Consider the following 27,554-nt stretch of genomic DNA (forward strand, 5'->3'; position numbering starts at 1 on the left):
TTCTGCTTAGACATAATTTATTAACAAATTATATTGATTAAATTAAGTACTTATTTTTATATTTTGAAAAAATATTCTTTAACGATTTCTGCGGAAACGAAATCGGCAACATCGCGCTGTCATTTTTATGACTTGTAAACATTGCCTGAAAAGATTATGTCAAACTAGAAATAATCCTTTATAAGATATGCCAGTTATAATAAAAAAAGAGAATCCCTCTTCCAGCGATAGAAGCAAGAAAGCCATGGACGATGTAGAAGGAGCCAAATCTGCTATAAAAAGATTTATAGGAGATGTTAGCAAGAGCTCTGCTACTAAGCAAATAATCTTGGGGGCCTCCTCTGGATGGTAAGCATCCTCCTCTATCATACAGTACTTATTCTTCAGTGTAGTTATTAGGAATATAGTTTAAAAATCTATCTCTATTGTGGTTACAGAAGTTATTCAAGTCTAGACATAAAAACTTTATTACTAATGTTCTATTTATATTACTTTGCATCACATGATTGATATCTCATGTAAATTCTTATTGACTTACGAATTTTATGGCGGTAGATTTCCTTAATATAAGTATGACAGGATATTAATCTGCTGTTTAAATTTTAATTCTTCTTATTATTCTTAAGGTTTCATCTTCTATCGAAGGTTGGATATCAATATGACAATTCTTATTTTACTTACAGCTGCTCTAAATAGTTGGTTAGATCCCTTAGATTTCATACCCAAGGGGTTCGTCTTCTTTCTACATATCTTTTACCTTTTATTTTGCCTTTATGATCAAACGCGGCAGACCAAACACGGCTATAATCAAACACGGCTATAACCAGATCCTTTTACTATATGATCAAAATATTCAAGCTTCCACTTTTTAATTGTCTATACTCTATACATTTCTTCTTCATCATCATCAATGGTGTTACAACTCTTCGTGAGTCTTTGCTGCGTTTACTGTTGCCTTCTATGTTTGTCGGTCCTGTGCCACTAATTCCCATTGTCTCACTCCTATTTTCTCCAGATCTTCTTTGGCTGCATCATCCTTATTAATTGTATATCATATATTTCTTCCCTCTTATTAATCCTATCATCATCATCATCATTCTCTTTGCCTTATCCCTATGCGGGGTCGGCTTCCCTAATTGCATTTCTCCACACAATTCTATCTTGGGTCATATCAATGTTAATCCTCTTTACCAACATGTCCTGCCTTATCGTCTCCCCCCAGGTCTTCTTTGGTCTTCCTCTCCTACTCCTTCCAGGATTCTGCACTTCAGCTATTCTTCGTATTGGGTGATTAACGTCTCGACGTTGAACATGACCAAACCTCTTAACCTATGCTCTCTCATTTTGGCATCAATTGGTGCCACACCTAGACTTCCCGTAATATACTCATTTCTAATTTTATCCTTCTTTGTCACTCCACTCATCCATCTAAGCATTCTCATTTCCTCCACATGCATTCGTTGTTCCTCTTTCTTTTTCACTGCCCAACATTCAGTTCCGTGCATCATAGCCGGTCTTATGGCTGTTTTATAGAATTTTCCCTTCAGCTTCATTGGAATTTTTCTGTCACACAACACACCACTCGCTTCTTTCCACTTCATCCATCCAGCCCTAATTCTACTGCATGCATCTCCATCTATTTCTCCATTACTCTGTAATACTGATCCTAGGTACTTAAAACTATTGCTTTTCACAATCATTTCACCATCCAAAGATACCATTTTATTTGTAGTAACTCCATCTTTAAATGAACATTCCAAATACTCTGTTTTTGTCCTACTAAGTTTTAAACCTTTTTCCTCCAGAGCTTGTCTCCACTGTTCCAGTTTTTGTTCTAAGTCTCTTTCACTATTTCCTCTTAACACTACATCATCAGCATACATTAGGCACCATGGAATACTACCCTGTAGTTTCGCTGTTATCTGGTCCAAAACTAATGAGAATAAGTAAGGACTAAGCACCGAGCCTTGGTGCAATCCTACTTTCACCTGAAATTTATCAGTCTCTCCCACACCTATCCTAACACTAGTCATTACTCCCTCATACATATCTCTCACAATCTTTACATATTCGTAGAGACTCCTTTCTTATTGAGTGCCCACCACAGAATCTCTCGAGGAACTCTATCATATGCTTTCTCAAGATCAATGAATACCATATGAGCGTTGGTCTCTTTATTCCTGTATTTTCCATCAGTTGCCTTACAATGAAAATTGCATCTGTTGTTGATCTGCCCTGCATAAAGTCTTATTAATCCTATCAAGGACTTCAATATTGCGAATTTTGTCTAACCATGATACTCGTAGCATTCTTCGATAACACCAACACTCAAAAGCTTCCAATTTCTTAATCTCTAATTGCTTCAATGTCCAGGCCTCAGATCCGTAGTGCAAAGTTGTAAAAACCTAGCAGCGCAACAGCCTTATCCTTAGATTCATGTTTAGGTCTCTACTACATAATAGATGTTTCATTTTCACAAATTGTGGCCTTGTTATTTCTCTACAGCTTTTAATCTTTTGTGTCTGTTCAGCATTTTGACTAACCAATGTTCCTGGATATTTGTATTTTTTGTCTACCCTTTCTGTCTAGATATTGTCTCATTGTCTTTTGAATGTTTTGTAATGACCATGAATTTTGCTTTCTTTCCCCTTCATTTTAATACCATATATGGTATACTTTTCGTTCAGCTGTTCCAGTATGTTTGTCAGACTTTGTAGAGTTGAAGTAAATATGACAGTGCCATCAGCATATCTTACATTATTAAGGATTTCACCATTTATGATCATCTCATCCTTTCACTCGCCTAAAGCTTATTGGAAGATGGCTTCTCTATATTATATTAAACAGCAGTGGTTACAATACAGCCCTGTCTGTAATTCTTCCAACATTTTACTTTTCTTTCAACAGAATGAAAACTTAGACTAAATGATCTGAGGTCAGACTTAATTTTGTTTATGAATAAATTTGGAGTATTGGCGCTCTTGTGTTTCTTAGCCAAAAGTTAAAGATGTCTGATTGGCTGAATCAGTGCATCCTCTTCTGTTTTATTCTTTTAAAATTTCCTCTACGAGTTTTTTCATTCCTCTCTATTTTGCGCTCTCTGTTTGACCTCTGTTCATCTTGGGCCAATTCTTTCATGATCTCTTGTTACAGTTCTTCTCCAGCTATTATCAGGTCTTCCTCTTTTTCTTCCATCTGGTTAGTATTCGAGTGTCTGTCTGGTTATATTATTTTGGGCCTTCCCTAGAGTATGTCCAATCCATTTCCATTTCCTTCTTTTAATAATTGTGACTGTTATTTTATCTTGTTTTGTTCTTCTCCATAGTTCTATGTTTGTTATTGTATCCGACCAGTATATTTTTAGGATTTTTCTCAACCATTTATTTATAGAGGTTTGTAATTTTTTGTAGTTGGTTCTTCCTGTTTCCAAGATTTTGCACCATACAATATAACTGTTAAATATTTTGATTGTGGTTAATTCTGTTAAATATATCACCAGGTTTTCTTTAAGGAGTTATAATAATATTATAACTGCATACTATGCACAACATGCATATTATGCATGTTGTGCCTTTACTACATCTGATGCACTACAGCCATGATTGATCCCAGATATGTATAATTATCTATTTCCTCTCTTTGTCATCCGTTTATTTTAATTTTAGTTTCTTGGCTGTTGTTTTTTAAGATCGTCATTTTTTCTGTATTTATCTTAAGGCCCATTATGTTGGAGTATTTTACCAGCTTGTCGATCAACTTCTGCATATGGGTGCTATGTTTGGTTAAGAGATAAATGTCATCAACGAACTTCAAGTCGTTCAACTGGTTATGCAAAGTTCCACCTAATACCTTTTTTTTTGTATTGTTTATTTTCTTCCTGAACCAATGTGTTATGATGAGAAATGGTGTCAGGGACAGTATGCATTTATTGTTTAACTCTGTTTGTATAGCTATATCTTCTACCATTTCTCCCGCATGTTCCAGTCTGGCTCTAAATCCCTTGTATTTTTGGAAATTTAACTGTATATAATTTAAATTGACACTTCAAATTAGACATAGCTTTAGTTATTTTCTATTTGGTTTGTCTACTGCAATATAAAGACTCAAATCTGTAGTATTTGACAGTATTTTTCATGTGTAGGGTAACCGGATTCTTATCTATGAGAGTAGGAAAAACTGCTGCAATGGCATTAGGTGGAGGAATTATTCTTCTTCAAATAGCTAATGAAAAGGGTTACATTAAAGTCAATTGGGACAAAGTTAATAGAAACCTAGATCAAGTTGCAGATAAAGTAGAAGAACAACTAACTGGAGAAGCAGTATCCTGGATGGATAAGGTAAATTTTGTACAAATACAGGGATAATAGGTTAAATTAACAAAAAATATAGATAAAAATTGAATTGGTCCTCTGAATAACATTGTAAGCTACATATTATTAATTTTTAAGAAATTGAACAAAAAGTGCTAAAATTATAATAATGGCAAAGTACCCCGCACAAACCTTATGGAAATTAGGTCCCAGTGGATTTCGTTCATACTTTGAGAACATACTCTTTGAAGCATCCTGATAAAAAGTTCTCATGTGCACAACTCAATCGTATGAAGGATTTTCAAGATATAGAGGCACAAACTTGGAAAAGTATAAGATTTACTGGGTATTCCAATTCCCTGAGTTACTGGTTATCTGGCAACATGTAGAAGTTTGGATCAAGGAAAAGTACTAGTAGTCTAAGATTTTTTCCTGGCTATCCGATGGCGACCTTTACTTTGACCTTGATCTTCAACGGACGTCATCTTCTAGAGTTTCGAGGGTTTTTGGAATTAAATTGATATAAATAGATTACTCATGGGTTTTTGGGATCGCTAAACACGAATATGCCATCAGAATTGACCTCCGGAGGACGTGGTGACCAGGGCCACTGCAAGGGACATCATCTTCTAGAGTTTCGATGGTTTTCAGCATTTAATTGATGCAAATGAATTACTAGTGGGTTTTTTAAGGTCGCTAAACACGAATATGCCACCAGAACCAACTCCCGGAGCACCTGGTTTCCAAGGTCAATGAAAGGGGCTCCTAGAGTTTCGAGGGTCTTTGGTACTACATTAATGCAAACGGATTAGTTATGGGGTTTTGGGGTTGCTGAACACAAATACGTGATCAGCACAGACACAGTAGTACCAGGTGCCTAAGACAGGTTATCTTCTGGAGTTTCGGAGGAATCAAATGGATTACTCTTAGGTTTTTAACTCCAGAAGATAACCTGTCTTAAGCACCAGGTGCTCCTGTGTCTGCGCTGATCACATATTCGTGTTCAGCAATCCCAAAAACCTATAACTAATCCGTTTGCATTAATGTAGTGCCAAAGACCCTCGAAACTCCAGGAGCGCCTTTCATTGACCTTGAAAACCAGATGCTCCGGGAGTCGGTTCTGGTGGCATATTCGTGTTTAGCCACCTCAAAAAACCCTCCAGTAATTCATTTGCATCAATTAAATGCCGAAAACCCTCGAAACTCAGAAGATGACATCCGTTGAAAGTCAAAGTCAAAGTAAAGGTCGCCATTGGATAGCCAGGAAAAAAATCTTAGACTACTAGTACTTTTCCTTGATCCAAACTTCTACATGTTGCCAGATAGCCAGTAACTCAGAGAATTGGAATACCCAGTAAATCTTATAATTTTCCGAGTTTGTGCCTCTATATCTTGAAAATCCTTCATACGATTGAGTTGTGCCCATGAGAACTATTTATCAGGATGCTTCAAAGAGTATTTTCCCAAAGTATGAACGAAATCCACTGGGACCTAATTTCCATAAGGTTTGTACGGGGTACTTTATACATATTAAGGAATTGTACTACAGTCTGTAACAAACTGTATTGTGTAGGTACTGTTTAAACCCTTAAAATGTATAAGTTAACAATTATTATAATTTTAACAAAGAATAATGTGGCCCTTACAACCGTATTTGGCGGATCCATTCAATTGTATTTAAACTTGCTTATTGAGGATGTGATCATAAGGGTGTAGTGGAAAATGTTAATATTGTGCTGAACAACTGGGGATATATTTAATATGTGTTTCAGTATTGTTGTTCTTTTCAATTGTTTTTTCTTAAATCAACAAATATTCATACAAAACGAAAGGTGTCTCTTAAGCAGTATGTTCTTGAATACAGTCATTGGAGTATGTAATAGTCACTGAGTAATGATTTGTTTTTTTTTATAGAAAAAGAAGTAGCTAGATCAGTTTTAATATCTTCAATATTTTTGATGCAAGCGATCTTCTGTTTTCTTCGTAACTGCGTGTTTAAATTATAAGATTATCCAAATGGAACCTTTCTTACTGTTTTTTTTTTTGACAGAAAATTTCCATCCATCCGATGGATCCTAAAATGAACATATGGCTCTATAGGCCAAAGGGTACCCCCGTTAAGATAGGCAAAATGCCCTTACTCTCAGAATTCAATTTTTTTAATTTTTTTTACGTTCTGTGCAATTAAAAAATGAGATAACGCGGATTTTTAGCTCGCCACCCCCCTACCCCTTCCCCCACAACCAAAAACGTAGATTTTTAGATTTAATTTTTTTTAGTTGGGTTGCAATTGATTTAAAAATTTCAAAAAATTCACACATGTAGCTGAGGCTTTTACAAAACATGTCCATTTTTTATAGATCCTTAGGTCGAGTATACATAACCTCAAATTTTTTTTAACTTTTTTAAAACCTATAACTTTTTTTTTAGGGGGCTGCAGGTCCAATTTTTTTTTTTTTTAATTTTGTGTCTTTTATCAAAAGGTATCTCTCTGATTTTTTTCAGATTTTTCCGTCAGGTGCGCCATCTTGAAAAATCCGGAAAACTGTTTTTTAGGGGGGTTTTGGGGATTTTCTCCATTTTATAGACTGCAACATAGATTAACTCAAGGTTTTGTTAATAGATTATGTATAATTTGAAATAACTGAGTATATTAGGATATTCAAAAATTGGGCGAAACACTTTTAAACCCCCCAAAAACCATGTTTAAATTTTTTAAGGATTTTTGCGGGTCTAATTATATTTTTTGAGGTCGATACAGACTGAATATTTTTTTTTATTTTTTTACGTTCTATATGATTTTAAAAAATTAGGACTCACCGCAATTTTAGCCCACTTCCCCTATTCCCCCTCCCCCACAGCCAAAAATGTCAATTTTTCGATTTTATTTTTTTTAAGTTGGTTTGCAATTAAATTATAAATGTTGTTCTGACTGAAGCTATTTCTTTGTGGCATTTTTATAATTAACTATTCTAAATGGGAAATAAGCCATAATTTAACTAAAAAATGGTTTTTTTCTCTATCTGTAATGCGATAGAGAGAATTCGATAATCTGTGACGCACTGAAAAAATGGTTTGGGACGATCTATATAAATAAGTCAGATTAAATTAAATTATTAGAAGATTTTTTTACCAAGCAACATTTTTGTTTAATTTATTAATATTTTGTATTTTGACAACGACGTCCGTAGTGGACGTCGAAACGTTAATAAAATAATTTTTTAGTTAAATTGTGGGTTATTTCGCATTTAGAATAGTTAGTAATTATTAAATAATAAATTACAAAAAATTCACACGCACAGCTGAGGCTTTTGCAGAACATATATTTTTATGAACCCGAAGGTCGAGTGTACATATTATAAGCTCATTTTTTTTTTGTTTTTTAATAGGTACGTATAACTTTTTTTGGCGATGGCTGCTAATTTTTTTTTTGTTTTGTGTATTTTACAAACCATCTACGTTTGGCTCATAATGCAAATAGCCCACGCTGTATGCTTGTCCCGTTAGGTAAATTATTCCGATTAATTTTTTTGCACAAACTTACTCAAAAACAGGTCCTTATAACAAATCCACAAGATGCCAGGCAGTACCGCGGTCGGAAATTTGTTTAAACATTTTTTTAAACGAATTCAAAAAATCAATTTTTTCACTTCGGACAAATTTGTTTTAGATTATCTGGATCAAGCTGAGCAAAAAAGGTATCCTGTGATTTTTCTATAAAATTGACTGTTGTCGAGTTACATGCAATTTCAAATTTGAAAAACGCGAAAATGGCCATTTTCAAGGCTTAATAACTCAATTAAAAATTATTATTATGAAAGTCATAAAGTGACCAACTCAAAGTTTAAAGCCCCCCTCCAATAGTCTAAAGAAATTTTTGTCATTATTTTATTACTAACTATTATTTTTAATAATTACAAATGAGAGCTAAGAATGTATTGAAGCGGCCGTCCGCGAGAGAGAGATGTACAATTTTGAGGTTATATGTATTGTACACTCGACCTACACGGGTCTATAAAAAATAAATTTTTAAATTAATTGCAACTTTAAACAAAAAAAAAATAGACAAATTGACGTTTTTGTGGGGCAGGGGGAGGGGGTGGTGGGCTAAAAATGCGATTAGTCTTATTTTTTAATCACATACCTATAACGTAAAAAAATGAAAAAAAAAATATTCAGGCTGTATCGATCTCAAAAAATATCATTAAGACCGCAAAAACCCTTACATAACTTAAAAAAACATGGTTTTTGGGGGGTTTAACCCTTAAACGCCCAACCTTTTTTAGGTTCCATGTACGCCCAAGGGTGGGTAAAAAATGTCCACCTCGAAAATAGCTAATATATTTATTGAGAGCTGTTGGAAATGGATTAAGCTTAAGAATCATATGCTTAATAAACACGGCATCTTCTAAAATATTAATATAAACAATTTACAAACCTTACAACAAAATTATAATGTACATCAAAATTAACATACCAGTAAAAGCCATTAATTCAGATTTGTCGATTTTCTCCACATTCTTCCTTTCAGCCTCCTCATTGGCTGATAATTATGTCGATAATGTAATTATACGTCGATAATTATATGGATTATGTTCCTACCAACGAGAAATTATAGAGAAACCTTTAGTAACAAGTTTTACCAAGGGTGTACTTTTTATGCCCACCCATAATTTAACTCAAGATATTACTTTTATTTTCAAAAATATCGGTAAAACCGAATTAATATTCGATAAAGGGTTGTATTTTTAACAATAAATAATTTTTGAAAAATTTTTAAACACGTAATAAATATGTTACAAGGGAGTACGCATTAGGTGGACATTTTTTGCCCACCCTTGAACGTTTAAGGGTTAAAGGTGTTTCGCCCAATTTTTGATAATCCTAAAATACTCATTTATTTCAAATTACATATACATAATCTATTATCAAAACCTTGAGTTGATCTATGTTGCAGTCTATAAAATGGAGAAAATCCCTAAAAACCCCCTAAAAAAAACAGTTTTCCGGATTTTTCAAGATGGCGCACCTGACGGAAAAATCTGAAAAAAATCATGGACATAGCTTTTGTTAAAATACACAAAATCCAACAAAAAATTGGACCTGCAGCCCCCTCCAAAAAAAGTTATAGGTTTTAAAATAGTTTTAAAAAAATTTGAGGTTATGTACACTCGACCTAAGGATCCATAAAAAATAGACATGTTTTATAAAAGCCTCAGCTACATGTGTGAATTTTTTGAAATTTTTAAATCAATTGTAACCGAACTAAAAAAAATTAAAACTAAAAATCTACGTTTTTGGCTGTGGGGGGAGGGGTAAGGGGGGTGACGAGCTAAAAATCTGCGTTATCTCATTTTTTAATTGCACAGAACGTAAAAAAAAATTTAAAAAATTGAATTCTGAGAGTGAGGGCATTTTGCGTATCTTAACGGGGGGTACCCTTTGAGCCTTGGCCTCCCTTAATAAACCTCTCCACTTTTTCAGTTTGTAGCCATTCTACTCGAGCATCGATTGCCAAGGAGATTTCTTGCGTCCTGATCCACATCATCCTCCCATCGCCCTCTTGGTCTTGCAATATGTGTAACAGATTCTTATTGAAGCATAATAGTGCAGTCATTGAAGCCTAAAATAGGTTTTTAACTCCGAAATTTTTTACTATGAACCGATTTACATGAGATTTTGGAATTAGGCTTTTTTACCCTTAACTTCAAAAGTGATATTGACCTGAACTCCGTTTTTTATTTGAGTGACATTGTGAAGTGTTTTCTAACACAATAACCTCATGTTAAACTCATTTTCATCCCCTTGAAAACCTTTACAACCCTTGCAAACAACCCCTAAATTGAAAAAATTTACAAAAAATTAATTTAGTATGACATAAAAATATTTAAATATAGAGTAAAAATGATATTTTACGTTCTCTATCTTAATTATCATATTGTGAACCCCCTTTCAATCCTTAAAAACAACCCCTTAATAGAAAAAAATTACAAAAAATTAATTTGGTTTGACAAGAAGACTTAATATAGAGTAAATAATATTTTACGTTCTCTATCGTAATTATTTAATTGTTAACCCCTTTCAACCCTTAAAATCAACCCATCGATTAAAAATTGTATAAAAAATTTCTTTTAATAAACTAAAAAGGATTTAAATATCGTTCCACGTTCTCGAAAAAGCTATGCTGGAAAATCATATGCTCAAGTTCTTTAACCCTTAAAACTACTCCTAAATTAAAACATTGAATATGTATGATTTAGTTTCTGGGCCATAACTACTTCAATTTTGAAGCTATCACAACTTATAAAAAACCATTTTGAAGGTAATTAAAAGAGCTACAACTTTTTTCTGTATAATATGTAGTGAAAAACCTTTTATTTTGAAACGGTGAAGGGTTAAAGGGCTCGAGAGAGACTGTGGTTGCGCTACCGCGCGCTCTTTAATCAATCATATCTTCGTCAATTTTTGTGTGAGAGGAAAAACAAACAAACCAAAATTTTTGTCAAAAAAAACCTATTTTTTTATTATTACACTTTTTTACGTATCTTTCATAATTTTTGAGATATTATGAAAAGAAGGTGGTTTTTTTAAAAATTCGAAATTTTTTTTTTCTTAAAATCGTGATTTTTTTTTCAAAAAATATGTGTCCCAAAGCAACGAAACTGCTAGAATCCATCAAACTCTTTATATTAACGTTGATTCTAGACGGAATACCACTAATTTTAATTTTGGTGGAAATGGCACTTATCAAATCCATTGATTTAAAAAAAAACCATTAGATGTTTCTGTTTTTTTCATTACATCTCACTCATTTTACTTACAAAAGACTTTTAACAGTGCTCATTTTAAAGCTTATTTTAAGCACTATAAAATCTTTTCTCATTAGCAAGCATAAAATTTATTCGCTCTCCGTTCGATGGCATTGAATACTATGAATACATCGATTAAATTTCACACAAAATAAAAAACGGCTTTGATCTTCAATATCTCGCTTAATATTGCACTCAGAACACTCTTTAAAAAACCAATTTGTTCATTTTTTTACCTGCTACAAGCATTTTTTTGTTCAGTATAACATTATCGTTAAAATGCATAGGTACTTTTGGAGATATTTGCAAAAAACTGTTGAAAATCGTGAGAAAATTCCGAATTTTCAATTGCCAATAACTTGAAAAGTATTGGGTTTTGGAAAAAACTTTATACAACATTTGTTGCTTAAAATTAGGTCTTCTATCTATATCTGAGGTTATTTTGAAAAAAAATTCCACCAGCGTAAAGGGGTGGCAACCAACCCAGGGTGAAAACGGAGTTCGGGTCAATATCACTTTTGAAGTTAAGGGTAGGATAAGCCTAATTCCAAAATTTCATGTAAATCGGTTCATAGTAAAAAATTTCTGAGCTAAAAAGCTTCAATGACTGCACTATAAAAACCTTTCCTCTTACAGAATCTTTTGTTGATATGAATTCATACCAGTTGTATATTTTGCAGTTACCAAAATTTCCTTTTTATCTACAATTTCCTTTTTTCATACCTATTTACTGCAACTTTTAGCGAGAGTTGTTATCTAAAAGTCCAGGATTGGCAAAAATATACTGTCTTAAAAATCAACAAGTTACTGTAATGTGTTAAGATTTTGAAGTTCTGATAAGACAAACTGACCATCATTTCTTTCATATTCAGACTTTCAAATTTTAATTAATTATGTGCTTCGCACACTTACAATTTTCAAAAGACTGACACGTTACTACTGTACTCATAAGTTTTGATTTACACTGTACCGGGTGCCCCAATAAGAATGGCTCTCGGCCATATCTCAGGAACCGTTTATAGTACAGCTTTGAGAAAAAAAAATTTATATTAAAAGTTGTCTAGGGGAAAAGCCTGGAAATTATTTTCATAATTGTAGGTTCACCGCTAGAGGGCGTAATTGAATATCAAAAATTAAAAAATCTAAATTTTACAAAATTTGCCTAATGAAAGTGTACTGGAAATCCGATCATCGTATTCATAAAATTCTGCGCATATTTGATTTCACAAGTTTAAGTCTACCTTTGCAAATAAGAGGTAGGGGTGAGTGAGAACCTTGTTATGAAAAAATGGCTGTAAGTCCGGTTCTGCTAAATTGAATTTTGCAAACTTGGTATTGTTGAAAACAAATCTTTTTCGTCAATGTAAAAGTTATAATTTCGAACCAGCCTAATAAGTAATATGACAGCTAGGAGGTGTTATTTAATTTTTTTCAGAAATCTAGTTTTCTTTGGAAAATATTAAATACAAGTATGCATTTTTAATCCTATATTACCAAAATAGACCAAATTAGCAACAGAATAGCGAAAACCGCATGTTGATAGCTTTTTTCTATCTCGAGATATCTTATGAAACGTGTAAATTTAAAAACGTAACTGTTACTGTCACCGGTAAATGAAGTTAAGGAAAAGTAGTGTGCTATGGAAAAAAACAAAGAAACATTTTCCAGATATCAACGTATATAATATAGGGCTTTCCAACGCTTCTCATTTCTTTCGAACCTCTGTCATATGTGGTGCATTAATATTATACACGAATTATACGATTTTATGACAGAGGCTCGAAACAAATGAGAAGCGTTGAAAAGCCCTATTAATTAAAGCAACAATAAGACAAACAACACTATAAAATATAACAAAGAAATAAAAACAACTATTTAGTGATGACCTAAATGTTCAAATTGTTGCCCATCATTTTCGATGCAAGCATTTACTCTTTCTAGAGTAGACTGAACATAAGTCTCAATTTCTGCTCTCGAAATGATTTCTCGAGTAATAGACTAAGAGCCGCTATAGGTGAAATTTCTTAATCATTTTAGGCACGATGGGACCCTATAACTTAAATAGTAGAACCTAAAAGAAAAGGTTTGAATACTGTGCCGTCACTTTTCAGTGGCACATGCGTCGACAGTGGCGCATCAAACTTTCCACTTATGGACGGGATAAATAAATTTAAAGGTACCCTCCCTTAATAACAGAATTCAATTTTTTTTATTTTTTTTTAAGTTCTATGTGATTAACACATAAGATTCAGCGTAATTTTAACCCACCACCCCCTTCACCCTGCCCCCACCATCAAAAACTTCATTTTTCGTTTTTATTTTTTTTTGCTGGGATGCAATGAATTTTAAGATTTCAAAAAATTCACACGCATAGTTGAGGCTTTTATAAAACATATCTATTTTTTACAGACCCGTAGGTAGAGTGTACATAACCTTAAAAAATTTAAAAACAATTTTTTTTTTGAAAAAAGCGTATAACTTTTTTTGGGGAATAGCTGCAGGTCTAATTTTTTCTTAATCTTGTGTGTTTTATCAAACACTATATTTTTAATTTTTTTTAGATTTTTCCGTAATGCTCGCCACATTCAAGAATCCGAAAAACTGCTTTTTGGGGGGTTTTGGGGGATTTTCCCTATTTTATAGACTTCATAATATATCAAATCAATTTCGATTTTATAGGATATATGTAACTTGAAGTAAGTGAGTCCTTTAGAATATTTAAAAATGGGAGAAACTCGTTCAAACCCCCCAAAACCCCCTTAAAAAACAGTTTTTTGGATTTTTGAAGGTGACCAGCGTTACAGAAAAATCTGAAAAAATTTAAAAATATAGTGTTTGATAAAATACACAAGACTAAGAAAAAATTAGATCTGTAGCTATCCCCAAAAAAAAGGTATATATTTTTTTCCAAAAAAAAATTTAAAAATTTTTTTGAGGTTATGTAAACATAACCTACAGGTCTATAAAAAATTGACGTGTTTTATAAAAGCCTTAACTATGCGTGTGAATTTTGTGAAATTTTAAAATTGATTGCATCCCACCAAAAAAAAATAAAATCGAAAAATAAAGTTTTTGATGGTGGGGGCAGGGGGAAGGGGGTGGTGGGTTAAAATTACGATGAATCTTATGTCTCAATCACATAGAACTTAAATAAATGAAAAAAATTGAATCCTGGTAGTGAGGGAAGGTATTTTTTAATTTATGTATCCCGTCCATAAGTGAAAAGTTTGATGCGCCACTGTCGACGCATGTGCCACTGAAAAGTGACGGCACAGTGTTCAAACCTTTTCTTTTAGGTTCTACTATTTAAGTTATAGGGTCCCGTCGTGCCTAAAATGATTAAGAAATTTCACCTATAGCGGCTCTTAGTCTATAATGTAGTATTTAAATGCTTGATCGAAAATGATGGGCAACAATTTGAACATTTAGGTCGTCACTAAGTAGCTGTGTTTATTTCTTTGTTATATTTTGTGTTGTTTGTCTGATTGTTGTTTTAATTAATTATATATATACGTTAACATCTGGAAAATGTTTCTTTGTATTTTCCATAGCACACTACTTTTCCTTAACTTAGTTTACCAGTGACAGTAACAGTTATGTTTAAAATTTACACGCGTCTTAAGATATCTCGAGATAGAAAAAAGGTATCGACATGCGGTTTTCGCTATTCTATTGCTAATTTAATCTAATTTTATGATACAGGATTAAAAATGCATCTTCTTCATGTGCCGTGCTCGATTATCGAACGTTGGCTATCAAATTGGCTATAGCAATTTTGTTAACGGCAGCTCGGAAAAGGGATGCAGAGGATCTGTTATACCATTCTCTCGGGTTTTTAAGCCATGACGTTCTTCTTCGACCTGGCCCTCTTCTTCCGTCTACCTTGCCTTGTATTATTAAATGGAGTATATTATATCTCTCTGGGTGTCGCATAACATGGCCAAAATATTCAAGTTTTCGATTTTTAACTGTTCTGACGACTTGTGTGACTTTTCCCATCCGGTGCAAAACAACTTCGTTACGAACTCTATCCACCCAACTTATTCGTAGGATTCTTCGGTATACCCAAATTTCAAAGGCTTCCAATTTCTTGAGAAGAGTATCTGTTAAAGTCCAACCTTCGACACCGTACAAAAGAGTAGAGAACACATAACATCTCACTAATCTAATTTTAAGATTCAAAGTAATGTTGTTTCCACATAAAAGTTTCTTTATCTTAAAGAATGCAGCTCTGGCCTTCTCTATACGTATTCTAATTTCTTTGCTCATGTCCCAGTTCTCATTTAGATTACAACCAAGGTAGGTGATACTGTTAGTTCTCTCAAATTGTTCACCATAAGCTGATACTACTTCCGGTTGTATTGGCGTCTTACTGACAACCATCACCTTGGTCTTTGCGGTGTTTAGCTTGAGTCCATATTCATCACACGTTGTGGTAATCCTATTAATCAGATGTTGAAGTTCTTCATAATTGCTCGCAATTAACACCGTGTCATCCGCATATCTCAAATTATTAATATTGACGCCATTCATTTTGATACCACATTGAGCATTATCCACTGCTTTATTGAAAACAAACTCAGAATAGATGTTAAATATTAGTGGGGACAGAATGCAGCCCTGCCTTACTCCTCTTCGTATTTGAAGTTCTTCAGACGTGTCTCAGCCAATCCTGATGTTTGCACGTTGATGCCAGTAAAGATTTTTGATAATGCGTAGGTCTTTATCATCAATACCCACTTTCTGAAGAATAGTTTCCGTATGTTTTACCCGATCAAAGGCCTTCTCAAAGTCAATGAAACACATATAATCCGGATGTCCGACATCTCTGCATCTCTGTACCATAACCTGAATACTAAACAGTGCTTCTCTGGTCCCAAGGTTATTGCGGAGTCCAAACTGTGTATCACCAAGCTGTTCTTCTATTTTTTGGTACATCCTAGAGTGCAAAATTCGTAGAAATATCTTTAAAACATGACTCATCAAGCTAATGGTTCGGTAGTCACTACATCTTTTCGCGTTTGCTTTTTTAGGTATCGTCACAAAAGTCGACAGCAGCCAATCCGTTGGTATATAGCCAGTTTGATAAACTTTATTAAAAAGACGAAGGAGAGATCTTTTACCTGAATTTTCGAAGAGCTTTATTATTTCATTCGGTATTTCGTCTGGTCCCGTCGCTTTTTTGGTCTTTGCTAATCTTATTGCTTGTTCAATTTCGTCCATAGTTATGTCAGGTCCTGTAACTACTTCGTTAATTTCAAGCTCGGGCCTTTCATCATTAAACAGTTCCTCAATGTACTCTTTCCATCTGTCTATTTTATCCAAATCAGTGATAATCAGTTTTCCGTCTCTATCAACGATGTTATTTGCATGTTTTTTGTTCTGACCGGTGAGTTCTTTTATTTTTTTATACATATTAAATGAATCATGTTTTCTCTGCAACTCTTCAATTTCTAAACATTTTTTTTTCAAAGTATGTTTCTTTTGCCGCTCTTATTTTAGTCCTTATCTCTTTATTAACGCGTTTATACATTTCGATGTTTTGATTCTTAAATTTGCGTCTTTTTTCCATCAAATTCAAAATCTCATCGTTCATCCACTGTTGCTTCTTTTGATTTTTCTCTTTGAAGTTTGGAGTTGAGTTGCTTATAATCGTTTTGATTTGGTTCCAATGATCCTCGATGGATTCTTGTTGTTCGCTATTCTCAAAATTGCTCTCTAAATTGTTTGAAATCCCCTGACTGTTGTTTCTAATAAAATCGGTATCCAGTTTGTTAGAGGATCGTGGTTGTTTTATCCGTTTAAGTTTTAATTTTATTTCGGCTAACAATAGATTGTGATCAGATGGCACATCGGCGCCAGGATAGGTTTTTACAGACTTTACTGCATTTCTGTAACGCTCACTGATGGTTATGTAGTCAATTTGGTTTCTTACGATATTATTGGGGGTATCTGCTGGAGATTTCCACGTATATAATCTCCTTTTAGGTCATTTGAAAAAGGTATTCATTATACATAGATTATGTTCTTTGCAAAAATCTGCGAAATAGTCTCCCCTTTCATTTCTATTGCCCAGCCCATAACAGCCAATAATATTACTTTGTCTGCCTTTTCCTATCTTAGCATTAAGGTCACCCATCAGAATGGTGAGATCTCTAGTCTTGAGTTGGTCGGTAACAGTTTTTACATCGGCGTAGAACTTATCAAGTTCTTCCAGTTCACTTTTCGCTGTCGGTGCATACACTTGTATTAAATTTATGTTTCTGGGTTTCGCGTTCAACTGAATCATTATGACTCGTTCAGATACCTGGCATACGGCCCTAACACATTTGCTAACCTCGTTTGAGACTATGAAGCCTACACCATGACGATGGTAATTACTCTCTTCTCCTGCATAATATACTTCATGATCATCCACATGGCATTGGCCAGATCCGGGCCATCGCATTTCACTGATACCCAGAATTGATATTTGCAGCCTTTTCATCTCATTTATGGCATTGTGTGTTTTTCCTGGTTCATATAAACTCCGCACATTCCATGTGCCTATTCTACAACTTCTCTGTATATCAAATTTGGCCAAGCGGGAGATTCTTCGCACCCCTGCCCCATTTAAGAAGCGCCCGTACTCGGGGCCATCGTTTATTTCCTCAGCCATATTGATTAACCTGGGAAAAAAAGTGTAGTAGTCATTCCCTTGGCTTTCTACACCGCTGTGTACACTCTGTTTAAGTGGTTGCCACCGCACCGAGTACTATTCTGTATTGACCGTTCTGGCCTAAATGACTTCCACTCAATACAGATACTGAAAAACCAGCTGCCGATTTCCAGGTTCGATTTTATACAAGCCCTAAAACCAGGGGGCTGCCACCTCCGTCATCCAGACCGTTGTGAAGACCTTCTTCTCCGCCCTGGATGCCGTTGTGGGCTTCATCCGTGACCCTGGACAGGGGACCCTTAGCAGGTACTAGTTTCCCGGGTCAGGAAACACCTGGAATCTGCAGAAGGCAGGGATTGATTAAATTTCCCTGATAGGACTATCCAACAGGAGTTCCTACCTGCTACCTGCTAAAAATGCATACTTGTATTTAATATTTTCCAAAGAAAACTAGATTTCTGAAAAAAATTAAATAACGCCTCCTAGCTGTCATATTACTTATTAGGCTGGTTCGAAATTATAACTTTTACATTGACGGAAAAGATTTGTTTTCAACAAGACCAAGTTTGCAAAATTCAATTTAGCAGAACCGGACTTACAGCCATTTTTTCATAACAAGGTTCCCACTCACCCCTACCTCTTATTTGCAAAGGTAGACTTAAACTTGTGAAATCAAATATGCGCAGAATTTTATGAAGAATACGATGATCGGATTTCCAGTACACTTTCATTAGGCAAATTTTGTAAAAGTTAGATTTTTTAATTTTTGATATTCAATTACGCCCTCTAGCGGTGAACCTACAATTATGAAAATAACTTCCAGGCTTTTCCCGAGACAACTTTTAATATAAATTTTTTTTTTCTCAAAGCTGTACTATAAACGGTTCCTGAGATATGGCCGAGAGCCATTCTTATTGGGACACCCGGTACATTAAAATCAGATAAAATCCATTTCAAATATATCAATTTTTGAGCTAAAGTAGCTGCAGATATGTGTTCAGATTTTGCACTTCAAAGAGCGTTCATAGTGCCTCTTTCAGATAGCACGGTGCTCTTTTAACTGCTTTCAAAGTTTGTTGTGTTGGTTTACCAAGTACTATACTGAAATATGAAACAGCGAACATATCAGGTCTAGAGGTAGTTGCTTATCAGTTAACATCAATAAATTATTTCTAGAGGGTTATCTATATAAAAATTTGTTTCCATTCGTGATGCAGCACATTTAGAATCACTCCTACCAAATGAATTAAATACCTTTTAATATCATTTTGGACTGTTCTAATACCAGAGTACCACTTTCTCTTGATATTGTCATTCTTAAAAAGTCTTCACTTCACCCAGATCCTTGTCACAAGAATTGTTTTTCAATGGCTTATATTAGGTGATTTGTTTTTATCAAATTTCATCAGCTTTTCATCCAATAATCAGTGGTGTCATGGTGTGGGAACGCGTGGGAACGCGGTTCCCACACTGGTTAAGAAAAGAAAAGAAAATAAATAGAGAATTTAGGTTTTGTAAACAAAAATTAGCAGTGCGTTCCGGCACTGCTAATTTTGCCATGACACCACTGCCAATAATCTAAATTTAACAAAATCCATAGTGACCTCAGTGTTTAATGTTTATATGGCAGTAATTACTGATGCTTACTCTTCATTAAGGGTTAAGGGAGGAGAATATACTTTGTCTGATTCTTATCTATCTTACTACAAACACCTTTCAGTTCTCTATTAATTCTGTCAAAATTCATAAAATGGTCTTGCAAATTTTGATCTCTTTTACATTTTTTTAAAAGTCAACAGCTTCTTTTTTAATGCAAGCTGGGTGAATATAGTTTTTCTCTCAAAAATCTCCTTGGGTGTTTTCAGCGTTAGTGGTATTATTGGCATCTTTTATAAGGCCTAAATACTTATCTGTAACACACTGAACTATAATTTACTTTGCTTTTGCATCATCTGTAAACTTTTCTCTCTCTCTCTCTGTCTCTCTCTGTTGGGTCTAAACTTTCAATCACTGATAATACTTTCTTTTCATTTAATAAGGTCTTACCTTCAAATTTCGAAAATCCTCTTGTGAGTCTCCTGGGACCATAACCTATTCAATATTTAGAAATGACTTAAATAAACTCATTGTTGATGGATAACTCAATTATCTTATTCATTATTCTTATCATTATTATACTTCTTAACAAAAATAATGTAACATAACTCATAATCATACAATCAACCTACATTGTATATCAACTATAATTAACTATATTCAACTATAATTAACAGGTACTGAATTCAATTGCAAATAACTTAAAACATACTGACTTATTTATTTACATAATAACTACATACATATTAATGTTTGATCACCAGTTATTAAGCAAAAATTTTAATTTTTCATCTGTAGAATCCATAGATAAAATACTAGTCATTAATCATTCTGTATACTGTTGGTTAATTTTGGTTTTCATGATTTTACTTATCTCTTTCATGTGTTATTTTAGGTAAAGCATTTTGCTAGAAATAACACTCCTTTTTCTTCTGGATTTGTTGGTGGTTTTCTAATTGGTTTAGCCTCAAATTGAAGAAGCTCAAATATAAATTACAAGAAGAACAGTTTTATTTTCCTATTTTGATTTAGTTTTATTGTACTCTTAGTTTATGTTGTTACAAATTTGCTTATATACTGTGCAAGTCTTATCTGCAGAGGGTGGTCAAATGATAGAGATGTGGGGTAGAATGGAAGTTTTTGTTTGAAAAAGATTTTGTAACTACTACACAATATGTCTTTAGTAGTTTATTATGTTATACACACGTGATTACCCGTTAACTTATTGGCAAGTTTTATATAAATTTTCTGTTTCATTCCTATATCAAAATTCTATTAAGATATCAATCAACCAACTGTTCTAAATAAATTAGGACCTCTGGAATAGTGAAAGAAGTCATCTGGACAAAGCAAGTCGAAACAGTTTATTATAGAACAGTCGCCAAAATTTATGGCAGACCTTACAAACAAAAACAGGAAAACAGTCATTGGTCTGCTAATAGGACACTGTAAGCTGAATAGGTTGTTAAAGTTGATGGGTTTTTCAGATGATTTCCTGTGTAGATTGTATCACCTAGAGGAAGAAACGGCAGAGCACATTTTGTGTCATTGTGACAGTCTGGCAAACGTGCGGATTTTTGCATTAGGCGAATAAAAGCCACCAGCAAAGAGCTATAAGGAAGGTTTAGTCTCGAAGTTATTAGATCTTTTAAAAAGAGTCAGGCTAGAGAATGTAATCTAATCTTAGAGGACCACAATAGATCTGAAAAGTCAGAGGTCATAAATTGATGGTATTTTCTGAGGAACATTTACTGTGTCCAATAGGGTCTAGTCCATTTAGCGTTACCCAGGGTGCACCACGGGGAGGAGGACTACGCATACAACGCATTTATAGAGTAAATTCACCAATGTCTCAACACTGACAAAAAATTGTCTCCGAGTTGTGCTTTACCAGCAATGTCGTCAGTCTACAACTGTATGTATCTCTTGTGGTAGTTATAAAGTCATTTTGAAGCAACAAGTTCAATTTTACCAATGTGCTTTAATAATTTGATCACCGACTGTACATATCACCTGAGAAAGACTGTAAAATGTTTAAAAAGTTGATATAGGCGGAATGACATTAATTAGTTTACAAAATACTTTACTTCATACTTTTAAATTAGAATTTAAACCATTAAAACCATTTTTAATGTTCCTATTTTCTTTTCATGCTATATTATTATTGTTTTGAATAATAAATAAACACCCGTTAGCAATAACACTTTGTAATTATTTTCAATTTCTTAAAAAACTGTCCCGCAAAAATAACCGTGTCAACACGAATGTACACTTCTCCAAGAAATTAACGCAAATTTACTAAATCTGTTGTCCGATTTGAGTGATTTTTTTAATATGTTATAATAGCTTTATTCTTTAACAATATCCCTGTAATAATATTGTTGCTAGACAGGTAAATTGTCATTGTATACCGGGTGTACCAATCAAACTGTGTTTCTAAAAGTTCGCACCAGCCTGTGGAATATTCTAGCATTTATAAAATACTGAAATTAAAACCCAACTATAGCCTCAGATTTTCTCAACATTCTTTTTTTAGATTCATTCGCTTGTGTTGGACAATAAAGGTTAGGTACTTTAACAACTAGACATGTTTTTCATCAATACATCCTCATTTTCTGCTTATAGTTCAGGGCGCATCTGTTTTAAGATGGACGTTGAGAGGTGACTCAATTTTTTTGCAGAAATTGCTTGAAAATAACTCAAATAATAATATTTGAGTTATCCTCCCACTCAAAATGGTCCGGAACATTGTTTAAATAATTAAAATGTCAAAATATGAAGGAAAAATTCGATTTTTTTATTGGTTTTTTGATTATAACTTTAAAACTATTCATTTCTGAGGAAAGTTGTACTGACATAAAAGTTGCGTAATTAAATTTCCTACAATATAGAATTAGTTAAAAATTTAAGAAATAGTCACCCTTGTTGCAAAATAGCAATAATTGCGAAAAAAAAACATACAAAAACAAGTATTTGCATTTTACATTTTTCAACCATTTATGCTACACTTAGGCCCTTCATATTTCACCCAGAAAAACTTTATGATACAGTAATATAATACTGTAAATTTCATTAAGATCGGTTCAATAGATTTGGCAAAATAAATTTTGCAATCCAGCTTTCGCAAAAAAAATTCATTTTTTCAAAATGTTACAGGACTGAAAATAAAGCAGATAGCAAGTTGAATTTTTTTTTTGCTTATATAAGTGTACTGTACCTTTAATTTGCAAATTTTCAAAATTAAAATCGATTAATTACCACGGCGTCACAAAAATTTTTGAAATAAATAATTTTTGGTGCTGCGCGCAGGACAGCGGTGTTCGATTCACACAAGTTGATTTCCACCAAAATTTCTTCCAATCTTTATATAATATATTATTTTCTTACTCTATATTTTGTTGTATTTTAATATTTTAATTCCACAAAAATCAAACTAATTTTATTATTGTTTGTGAAATATTGTTTAAACAATTGCATATGTTTAAAAATAATAAACTTTTATTCTCTAAGTTAAAATATATGGACAAAGAAAGTTTTTGCTAAAAAAGTGTTATTTCAAAGGATAGAGTATGTGTTTTTATTTTGCAATAAACAAATTTATTTATTTATATCGAAATGTAATAAAAATTAAAATGTATTAATAATTATCAAAGGTTATTGGAATGCCCAATCAGAGCAAACTATCCGCTGTCCTGCGCGTAGCACCAATAATTAATGTTTATTTAAAAAAAATCCTGACGCCGTGGTAGTTAATCGATTTTAGTTTTGCAAATTGTTAATGAAAGGTACATTACACTTCTATAAGCAAAAAAAAATTCAACTTGCTATCTGCTTTATTTTCAGTCCTGTAACATTTTGAAGAAATGAATTTTTTTGCGAAAGCTGGATTGCAAAATCTATTGAACCGATCTTAATGAAATTTACAGTATTATTTTACTGTATCATATAGTTTTTCTGGGTGAAATATGAAGGTTCTAAGTGTAGCATAAATGGTTGAAAAACGTAAAATCCGAATACTTGTTTTTGTATGTTTTTTTTTCAATTTTTACAATTTTATATTGTATGAAATTTAATTACGCAACTTTTATGTCCGTACAAGTTTTCTCGGAAATGAATACTTTTAAAGTTATAATCAAAAAACGAAGAAAGAAATCGAATTTTTCCTTCATTTTTTGACATTTTGATTATTTAAACACCATTTCGGACCTTTTTGAGAGGGAGGATAACTCCAATATTATTATTTGAGTTATTTTCAAGCAATTTCTGCAAAAAAATTTGAGTCACCTCTCAACGTCCAAATGTACTAATATTTTTACAGATGCGCCCTGGTCTATTAGTTTAATAAACAAGCCTAAAGTAGGCTATGAGCAATTAACAATTTGATAAAAAGTGTCAAATTTTTAGCAGTCAAAAGTGTCTGCTTTGTTGTGAAAATTAGTAGATTTATTATTTAATGTTTCAATTAAGTCCGTATTTTTTTTTGTTGTTCATACTTAGTGCAGTTCATAATATCGAATCCAGCATTGATTCCGTTAGGAGACGTCTTGTAGCACATAACTTGCGTATTCGAAGATCAGCTACAGGCCCAACTGCAAACCACCGCAAAGCTAGATTGCAATAAGCCAGAGTACATGTAAACTGGAATAATGACGACTGGAAAACTTTCTGTTACAGATGAATTCAGATTTTGCTTCTATAGTTCCGATCGACGTTTAAGAGTAATCCAAGACCAAATGAGCGTTATGCCAAGTGTAACATACAGAACGACTTTATAATGGAGGTCTATAACGGTTTGGGGAGGAATTTTTTAACAGCAAGGACAGATCTTGTTCCTTTACGTGGAAGTTCTTTAAACAGTGAAAGGTATTCTTCTTCAAGTGCCGTCTCCTAATCGGAGGTTGGATATCATCATCACTATCTTTACTCTATCCACCGCTGCTCTAAAGAGTTCTATAGAACTGCATCTAAACCAGTCCCTTAAATTCTTTAACCATGACACTCTTCTTCTTCCTATACTCCTTCCGCCTCTTATTTTTCCCTGTATTATCAGTCTTAGCATTTCATATCGCGGCCCCCTCATTACGTGTCCCAGATATTGTAACTTTCTTATTTTTATTGTGTTTATTATTTCGCATTCTTTACCCATTTCTCGCAATACTTCCGTGTTCGTTTTCTTCTGTGTCAATGCTATTCTAAGCATCCTTCTCTAACACCACATTTCAAATAACTGTAGCTTATTTATGTGTTCTTGCTTTAATGTCCAGCTTTCAAGTCCATATTGTAGTATTGAGAACACGTAGCATCTCAAAGCTCTTACTCTCAGTTCTAAGCTAAGGTCTTTGTTGCAGAGAACTGTTTTCATTTTTACAAACGCATTTCTTGCTATTTCTATCCTGGTCCTTATTTCTGTTGTTTGATCATTTTTCTCTGAAATCCAGGTTCCTAGGTATTTGTATTTATCAACCCTTTCTATCGGTACATTTCCCAAATGTATGCTTGTTTGTATGTTTGTTTTCTTAGTTATTATCATGTATTTGGTCTTTTTTATATTCATTTTTAGTCCATATTCTTCACAGAAATTGTTTGTTTTGTTTAGTAGTAATTGGAGTTGTTCAGCAGAGCTTGCCATAATCACGGTGTCATCTGCATATCTTATGTTGTTAATAGATCTTCCGTTAATTATTATTCCTTCACTTTGAGATAGCAATGCTTCTTCAAAAATGGCTTCACTATATGCATTAAAGAGTAATGGAGACATAATACATCCCTGCCGAACTCCTCTTCTGATTTCAATTTCTGGACTGGGTTCGTTATCTATTACAATTTGTGCTCTTTGATAATGTTTGACATTTATCAAATTCTTAATTTCTGATAGCCTACTGTAGGCTTGTTTATTAAACTGAACAGAAAATGAGGACATATTGATGAAAAACATCGCTAGTTGTTAAAGTACCTAACTTTTTTATTATCCAACATAAGCGACTGAGTCAAAAAACAAAATTTTAAGAAAATCTGAGGCTGTAGTTGGGTTTTAATTTCAGTATTTTTTAAATGCTAGGATATTCCACAGGCTGTTGCGAACTTTGAGAAAAAAATACAGTTTGATTGGTACACTCGATATACAATGACAGTTTACCTTTCTAGCAACAGTATTATTACAGCGATATTGTTAATAAATAAGGCTATAACATATTAAAAAATCACTCAAATCGGACAACATATTTAGGAATTTGCGTTAATTTCTTGGAGAAGTGTAGAGGTATAGGTCCGGTTATTTTTGCGGATCAGTATAGAACAGCAAAAAATATAATGAAGACTTTTTATAGGGTGAACGGTTTGTTGATAGAAAGTTAGACCAAGCAAAGGACATTGCTAAAAAGGGACAGAAGAAAGCGAAGCGATGGTACTCTGGTGAAAATTGCCAGCTGCGAGAAGTGCATATATTTATGATATCGTTTGTAGCTGGTGTCGCCATAGGAATAGGCACTGCGTAGACTTAAAATATTGTTAGAATTTTTTAGATCTTATTACAATTGCTATAAGCAATATAACATTTAACAAACGCTTAAAGACATCAATATCTCGAATGATTTCTAGTTTTCAACGTTTTAAGTATTGTTTGAACAGTATTTAACTGTAGTGATATCAATTTTTATTTGCTAATATAGCGTATTTGCCAAAATAAATAGAACGTAACATAAAAATTATATTAAGTACTAGTCAATAAAACTTAAAGCCCTGTTCACATTATTCCAGTAGAAGGCTAGTCCAGTGGTCGAAAAAGCTCTTGAAATGTCAATATCACAGTAAAAATCATTTCAAGAAGAAAGCAGTTCTCTGTTTTAAGTGACAAACTATAGATTCTGTTCTTTATTTAACTTTTTCGCCATGAATACGTTAAAAAAACTTATCCACATGAAACAGTAACATGTGTTGAATGTATAACGTTTTTACCAGCAATGGATAAGCCTTCTGCATGATTCCAGTTGCGTCGGATTGAACAGTAGAACCGGATCCAGTACCTATTCACATTTTTTTAGCTGCCATTTAATGTTGTAGTACTGAAATAATGCAAACCGAGCATAAAATAAGATAAAAGGAAAAATTCCTCTCATTGGCTGTATACCATAATAAAAAATTTATTAAGTAAAACTTCTCTTGGAGGTAGATGGTATATAATTTTATTAAAGTTTTTTCAAAAAGGTTCCAAGTTGGATTAAAGTGGGTACATCACTAGTACAAAACAAACGTTTTCGGACTAATCAGTCCATCATCAGGTTGAAACTTCAGATCCAAAGTAGTTGGAACTAGCTACATAGTTAGGTCGAATGATCTTAACATTACAAAAATTAAGCCATTTCGGCTACAAAAATGTCGACAATAAGTCGATGTTAAAAGAATACAATTAGACTATAATGGTGTCTTTATCTTGGCTTCAAACTGACATACTTTGTATCTACCTACAAGAGAAGTTTTACCTCCTTAGTAAACATAAAATAAGAGTTTGGTGAATGTAAAAACCAACTGAGAGCCCTATTCTGTTGACAGCTAACTGCCGCCATGTTGGATTGAGTACATGACATCAATGAACCAAACGCAGCGGCCATCTTGGACGGTGTCGTGGCGTACAGCTCACCTGCACACGTGGCAGCAAACATTAAAGAATGTTAACAAAAGGTCAAATAATGTGAGAAAAATAAGGAAATTAGCTTTACTAATTGGTTTTGTACGGTATTGTTTCTTTTGGCAAATATGTGCATCATAATTTTATCTCGCATCATTTGTAAAGAGAACTATGTATGATATTTATATTTTCGTAGAGCAATATTCATATATATTCTAATCTGATCTGATATATAACTTTTACTTTAATTTACTGGGAACATATTTATATTTGTATTACATACCAAATCATACGCCAATAAATCATACCCCATAATGTATAGTTTTTCTGTTGGAGTCAAATATATTTATAGTACAGTTGATAGTGCAGTTGCTTGTTAAAGAAATTGGCAAAAGCTAGTAGGCGATGTTGGAAAAGTTCCAGCACCCGATAATTGTACTTCAAACGGTATCACATCAACGATAAACGTTATGGCAGAAGCCTGGATTGGAACACAAGATAACTGTCACTGGGAAAGTGTATAGTGAGGTCAATATACAGTATGGTGCAAATGAAAG

The 27,554-nt window shown here is 33.4% G+C and overlaps 1 protein-coding gene across 2 annotated transcripts; it reads left to right on the forward strand.

Annotated features, from left to right (window-relative positions):
- Positions 1 to 27,312, forward strand: LOC114335310 (FUN14 domain-containing protein 1B). 2 transcript variants are annotated; one of them, XM_028285531.2, is made up of 3 exons: positions 1 to 348; positions 4,142 to 4,337; positions 25,700 to 27,312. In XM_028285531.2, exons 1-3 carry the CDS (start codon positions 188 to 190, stop codon positions 25,865 to 25,867), a joined length of 525 nt encoding a protein of 174 aa, XP_028141332.1. In that variant the 5' UTR covers positions 1 to 187; the 3' UTR covers positions 25,868 to 27,312. The 2 variants fall into 2 exon arrangements, with proteins under 2 accessions (XP_028141332.1, XP_028141334.1); XM_028285533.2 differs by lacking the exon at positions 25,700 to 27,312 and adding an exon at positions 20,269 to 21,574.
- The last annotated feature ends 242 nt before the right edge of the window (positions 27,313 to 27,554 follow it).

This window comes from Diabrotica virgifera, chromosome 10 (genome assembly GCF_917563875.1).
Source record: "Diabrotica virgifera virgifera chromosome 10, PGI_DIABVI_V3a".
NCBI classification, from domain to species: Eukaryota; Metazoa; Arthropoda; class Insecta; order Coleoptera; family Chrysomelidae; genus Diabrotica; species Diabrotica virgifera.

Excerpts from the sequence above, each read along its gene's own strand:
- LOC114335310 (XM_028285531.2), top strand. The coding sequence starts at position 188 with ATGCCAGTTATAATAAAAAAAGAGAATCCCTCTTCCAGCGATAGAAGC. Across the intron at positions 349-4,141 it reads TTGGGGGCCTCCTCTGGATG|GGTAACCGGATTCTTATCTA; the intron begins GTAAGCATCCTC and ends TTTCATGTGTAG. Across the intron at positions 4,338-25,699 it reads CAGTATCCTGGATGGATAAG|GGTGAACGGTTTGTTGATAG; the intron begins GTAAATTTTGTA and ends GACTTTTTATAG.